The sequence below is a fragment of the Galeopterus variegatus genome, unplaced genomic scaffold (genome assembly GCF_000696425.1).
Source record: "Galeopterus variegatus unplaced genomic scaffold, G_variegatus-3.0.2 Scaffold8901, whole genome shotgun sequence".
Classification (NCBI taxonomy): domain Eukaryota; kingdom Metazoa; phylum Chordata; class Mammalia; order Dermoptera; family Cynocephalidae; genus Galeopterus; species Galeopterus variegatus.
Genome location: NW_007735012.1, coordinates 42,779 through 49,096, shown reverse-complemented (window position 1 = coordinate 49,096; position 6,318 = coordinate 42,779). Strand labels below are relative to the sequence as shown.

General features: G+C 57.6%; 1 protein-coding gene across 1 annotated transcript in view; it reads left to right on the top strand.

Annotated features, from left to right (window-relative positions):
* Nucleotides 1-6,318, top strand: part of GAS6 (growth arrest-specific 6) — a 41,718-nt gene that overhangs the window by 28,152 nt on the left and 7,248 nt on the right. The window contains exons 7-10 of the mRNA XM_008593223.1: nt 995-1,116; nt 2,014-2,132; nt 2,393-2,582; nt 5,103-5,267. Of these exons, the coding sequence (XP_008591445.1) occupies nt 995-1,116; nt 2,014-2,132; nt 2,393-2,582; nt 5,103-5,267 (596 nt within the window). The remainder of the gene's footprint in view (nt 1-994; nt 1,117-2,013; nt 2,133-2,392; nt 2,583-5,102; nt 5,268-6,318) is intronic.

Here is a 6,318-nt window from a genome sequence, read left to right as displayed (position 1 = left end):
TGATCCCTGCCAAGTGCACGCGTGCACACACATGCACACACACATGCATACACACATGCATATACACACATATGCACGTTCACTGTCAATCGTGTGCATACAGATGTGCATGTGAACACTTGCACACACCTGTGCATCCATCCATGCACATGCACACCCATGTAAGCACACGTGCACACACATGTGCACGTTCACTGTCAATCGTGTGCATACAGATGTGCACGTGAACACTTGCACACACCTGTGCATCCATCCATGCACATGCACACCCATGTAAGCACACATATGCATACACATGCACACACTCGTGTGCACGCTCACTTGCACATGCACACATGTGCCTCCCCTTCTCCACCTGCCATAGACACAGAGGAAAGACCCCTGAGCTCCTCTGGCCAACTCGGGCTCCTGTCCAACCCTCAAGCTCAGCCTGCTGCATCAGGATGGCCCATGACATCTTATTTCTTGTGGCGGCATCCCAACGTGTCCTGGGGGGTGCACAGAAGCCAAGCCCCACTTACTATTTCGAGGTAGTCATGTGGGTTCCTAAGAGGGGCAGTGCCGCAGTGAGGGAGAACATGGGGGCTGAGTAGCTACAGTGAGAAGATGGGGGTCCAGGACCCCTGCACCATCCTCCTTTCCCACAACACTGGCCCTCAAGCCCCTCCCCATCCCCTAGGAACCCTTGATTGCACAGACTGGGCCAAGAGCTTCAGAGACGTGTGGTTCACCCCAGCCTGACAGCGCTGAGCAGGACTGGCCCTCACCATGCTCGGGAAAGAGTGGACAGCTGAGGCTGGCACCCCAGGAGGGGCGGGTGGGCTGTGACTACAGCTGTCTGACTGGGGAGACTTGACTCTTGAGCTACACTCATTAGAATCTGCACGTTTACCACAAGCCAGCCTCGTGTGCGATCGCACACAAGCATGCAGTCACACACGCGTACATGCGGTGCACAGGCATCTGCATGCTCAGCCACACCCTCTGGCTGCAGATGTGGACGAGTGCCTGCAGGGCCGCTGCGAGCAGACCTGCGTCAACTCCCCAGGGAGCTACAGCTGCCACTGCAACGGGCGCGGGGGCCTCAAGCTGTCCGCTGACATGGACACCTGCGAGGTAGGGGCCCCATCACTGTGGGGTCTGGGGAAATGCACTCAGTGCTTGTCGAAGGCTTTGGGGGTCTTGGGGCCACATGGAGAGGTTGGGATGGGAGACGTCTCCGCTCTGTGATGGACGTTTGGTCGTATTTACACGTCTCTGTGGCAGCCTGTGCGTTCTGCACACTTGGTTGGTGCTGAGTTGGGAGTTGCTGCAGAGACACCATGGCAGCAGTGTCCCCAGGCCTGGGACTGAGCGGTCGGGGGCACCCAACCCGCTCAGGCCTCCGCGTTCCTTGCCTGAATCCTTGCCTTCTGTGGAGCGGTGTCCTTGGGCGGCTGCAGGGCTGTCGGAAGCCCCGTCTCTGCATGGCCTCCCTCCCGGGATGTCTGCGGAGTGCCCACTGCAGCTCCCTGTCCAGCTCGCCCCAGACGGCCTGTGGTGGGCAGAGCAGGCCCCACTCTAACCCCAGCTCTGTTGCCCCCCAGTCCTCCAGGAGGGCCAGCTCACACCTGCCTGGGTTCCGTCCTCCCTCGGAGTACGTGCAGAAGCTGCAGCAAAGAGCAGGGAACATTCTAGAAGACAGTCTTCACAGCTTCCATATTTTATTTATTTTATAATAGTTTTCTGGTGATTCTCTATACTTTTCTGTATGTTTGAAATAATGATTTAAAAAACAAAAGCCAAAAGGGAAATGGCAGGGAAAGAGGCTCGGGGACGGCACAGAGGCGATGTGGGATGTGTAGGCTGTAACCCGCGAGCTGGCTTTCTCGCTGGCACGCCCCACATGGCGGGTCAGGCTGTGACAATCTCTGTGGGATGTCCAGAGTGAGCCTGGGGCGCGGACGAGGACTGGGAGGGACAGAGGATGAGCCTCAAGGTAGAGAGAGAGGCTGAACCCCTGTCCTGCGGCAGGACATCTTGCCGTGTGTGCCTTTCAGTGTTGCCAAGAGTATGAAGTCCTTGTACCTGGGCCGTATGTTCAGTGGGACCCCTGTGATCAGACTGCGCTTCAAGAGGCTGCAGCCCACCAGGTGAGAAGGCAATTGACACACGACAACAAAACCCGGGTGAAGCAGCCATTGCCACAGCATCGCAGATCCGGGGCCAGAGGAGGCATGGTGCCTGAGTCCAGAACTGTCCCGGGCCATCCACTGGGCCCTGGTGCAAACATCTGCGTGGCCTCTGGTATCCTGGAGAGGGTTATGGCGTGCTGGGTGGGGCTCAGCCTGAGCGGGGGAACCATGAGCCTCCTGCCTGTGTACCCTCTGATTGTGTCCCGTGCCCTGCCCAGGCTCGTGGCTGAGTTTGACTTCCGGACCTTTGACCCTGAGGGGGTCCTCTTCTTCGCTGGGGGCCATCAGGACAGCACCTGGATCGTGCTGGCCCTGAGGGCCGGCCGGCTGGAGCTGCAGCTGCACTACAACGGTGTGGGCCGTGTCACCAGCAGCGGGCCGGTCATCAACCATGGCATGTGGCAGACGGTGGGTGTGGGGTCACAGCCCCTTCCATGTTCTCTCACTCACTCCACAGCACTGTGGCTCTGTGCTGGCAGGTTGTGCGGCCCATGGAGGCGGGAGGTTGTGCGGGCCCACAGAGATGATTTCAGTCAGATGGTAGACAGGGTGAGCTGACGCTTGGGTTCTGGGGCACACTAAGGAGCTTTGGGGTTCCTCTCGAAGAAAGCAGGAAGACATTGAAGGCTGTGGGGAGAGGCCGAGTGGGATCTTTTCTCTTGCAAAGATGTCCGTGCTGTGTGGACTGCCAGGGGAGCCTGGCAGCAGTCAGTGCTGCGGCCAGAGCCGGGTGGGCATCTGACCTGTGAGCATGCTGGCCCGGGCGTCCCTTCTGGATGGCAGACCACCCGTCACCTCTGTGACATGTTCGTTAACCCTCCTGAGTCACAGCTTGTCCGTAACACAGAGACTTCCTGCCTTTGCAGGCAGCGGTGAGAAGTGAGCACCTCTGGGGCCAGCCCTGCTGCCACCTCCAAGGGCAGGGCCGGGCCCCGTGCAGACACAGCCTCCCTGTTCTTTCACAACAGCAGCAGCCGTGGCTTGGGGACACCCTGGCCTCAGCCCTGCTCCCCCTGCTCAGCAGGAGACTGGACCCAGCGGCCCCTCAGACAGGATCATCTGCCTGTCCCTGCAGCGAGGCCAAGGCCACCAGGGCCTCCTGGGATCTCCCACAAGTTTCCTGAGAGCTCAGGGGACGCAGGGTCATCCTCCCTGGAGGGCATCAAGGTGATGTCATGCTGGGGAAAGCTTTGAAGAAGGGTCAGTGCAGCCAGAAGAGAAGGGGAGGGTCTTTCAGAGGAAGGTGGCCATTAGCCACTGTAGAGAAAGTGTCAGAAAGGAGTGAAAACTGGGCAGGTAGGGGACCGGCGAGTGCAGCTCAGCTGTGGGCGGGAGCTCCGCGCAGGGTCTGCTGTCCTCCTTGTGCGAGGCCTGGCTCTGACAGATGCCGTCAAAGACGGGAGCTCTGCCGGCCTCCTGTGGGATCAGCCAGGCCGTGAGCCACCTACGTGGCCATACAAATCTCAGCTCTAACACTGTTCTATGGTGGCCCCAGGTGTGAGCCCCAGGGCCCTGGCAGAGCAAATGAAAAGTCTGTGAAGGAAGATAATGTAACTCCAGGCCCGAAGTCATTTCCCACATAGTTCTTTGCACGCAGCGTTCAGTGCACTATCCAGAAAACCGGCACGCAGGTCTGTGTGTGAGCATGTAGCAAAACCATTACCAAAACCCCAGCCTGGAAAACTGGAACCTGCAGGCGGCGGCTCGGGTAGATGTGGGTAAATGTGGACGCCGCTGCCGTGCAGGGAAAGGGGAGAAGCAGAGAGAGAGGGGCCTGCGTCAGCAGCGTGGATGAGTCTCAGAAACACAGCATCGAGCAAAAGCACACGGGGATCTCGCTGATGTTAGGTGTGAAACTTGTTACTTAGGGATCTAGCTTGGTGGTAAATTTATAAAGAACAGCAAAGAGTGGTCCCTTGAGCAGGCAGGAGCTGGGGCTGGGGGACATGCAGGGACTCGGGTGCCAACAGTTCTGTGAGGTTCATTAAGCTGCACATTTATGTCATATGAACCTTTTTACGTCTTTGTTACATTTTTCAGTAAAAGGTTTTTTTTTTTTTTGTGACCGGTAAGAGGATCGTAACCCTTGGCTTGGTGTCACCCACACCACTCTCAGCCAGTGAGTGCACCAGCCATCCCTATATAGGATCCAAACCCGCGGCGGGAGTGCCACTGCGCTCCCAGCACCACACTCTCCCGAGTGAGCCACGGGGTCGGCCCTGCAGTAAAAGGTTTTAAACACTGAGACTGCATTAGGGTTCAGTCCGCCCCTGTGCGTCTGGAGTGCCCCCAAAGCCACGCATGCACCAGAAGACAACCATTGCCTCTGTCCACGGGTGCCAGAGACAGGAGGATGCACGTCTCGCTCAGAGAAGAGAGAACGGGCCCAGGCCTGTGTGTTTGCTTCACCGTGGGCGTTTCCCACACCAGTGTAGACGGGGGCGGGGGGGCCTGTGCACAATGCAGCCACACTGTGCGGTTCCTCCGTCTTGTGCCTGAAGGAGACATCGGTTTGCTTGTTCTTTGAGATCTGGCAGAAGTGGCACGTGGAACTTTCTGTGGAAATGCTCATGTAACAAGTTGATTCTCATGATCCTACACCCACTGGAGAGGTCTCCGTTGTCATTTGCTGCAGCATGCTTTTGTTTTCAAACCGTGACCTGTGAGCTCACAAGGTGATCCATGGTGGTGGCCTGTACAGCCCCCTGCCCTGAGCATGGAGGGGGTGTGCAGAAGCGCTGGCCCAGGTGACCATGAGTGTGGCCTCCCCGAGGCTGGGTGTCTCTTGGCCCAGGTGAAGATCAGAGCGTGGTCTCCCCGAGGCTGGTTGCCTCCTGGACGTACGCGATCGTGAACGTGGTCTCATGTTAGGCAGGCATTCCTCCAGAAGTTACACTTACCGGTTCTCACGGTCCTGGCTTCTCTCAGATCTCGGTCGAGGAGCTGGAGCGCAATGTAGTCATCAAGGTCAATAAGGATGCTGTCATGAAAATCGCGGTGGCAGGGGATCTGTTTCAGCTGGACCGAGGACTGTACCATCTGAACCTCACCGTGGGAGGGATTCCCTTCAAGGAGAAACACCTCGTGCAGCCTGTGAGTACCACTGCTGTCACCTGTCAAAGTGCAGCCTGCTGCATGCTGGGACGCGGGTCCGTGTCAGGGTGTGTTCAGCCGTGTGCCGATGTGTGTTTAGTGTTAACCAAATTTGGCAAAAGACCTAGAGGAAGGCGAAGGGTTCCTAGAATTTGACACACAGCAGGGGCGGCTGCATCATTAATCTCACTGTCTCTTTTTATAAGAACCATTTGAGTTTCCATTTGAATTGGTTATCAAAGTGTCCATTTTACAGTGGAGATAAAACACAATGAAATTATTCTTTAAGAAAAAGAACAGTCAACCTTTTTGGACAATTCCCAACAACACTTTGGGTTGCTCACCCTGCCAGAATTGTCATAAGGGAATAACCCACGGGGGGGAGGTCAGCGTCGGCTGTCTTACACGGCCCTGCCTCTCCCCACGCCTTCCCCCGCCATTAGCCTGTGCACCTCGTCTGTGTGTCTCCTCTCCCACGTGCTGATGCTGGTGGCTGGCATCCGTGGTGTTGTGATTACAATGTCCACACCCACTGGACAAAGCATGCTTGGTGCTGAGTAGCAGGGGGGTTGGCGCTAGGGCCACTGTGCAGAGGGCCATAAGGAGGGATGTCCTGCCACCCTTGACTTGGACACACTCCCTGGATCTACTCACACCGCTCACACCTCTTTGTGCCACGACAGAGGCCAAGGTGATCCACACTGTGCACACCGTACCGCAGGTGCACGGCCAAGCTGGGGCCACTTCCCAGCCCTCAGACTTGCACTGGCACACGTGCTTCCCAGGTGCCAGCTCTGCACTCCAGGCACAGCTGTGGTGCAGGTGCTGCCTCCCCCTGCCCCGCCCCGGCAGGCAGGCAGGCAGGCGGCCTGTGCTCCCCTCTGCTTCCTGAGTGGGGAGACGGGTGCAGACACAGGAGGCGGGCTCACTTAATGTGATACAAGTGCTCTTACCCCACGTGGAAGTAGGCGTCCCGTGGCGAGCCCTTTGGTGAGGTGCAGAGCCCTCTTCTGAGATCCCCATGCAGGTGGGATTTGTGCATTCTGCAGTG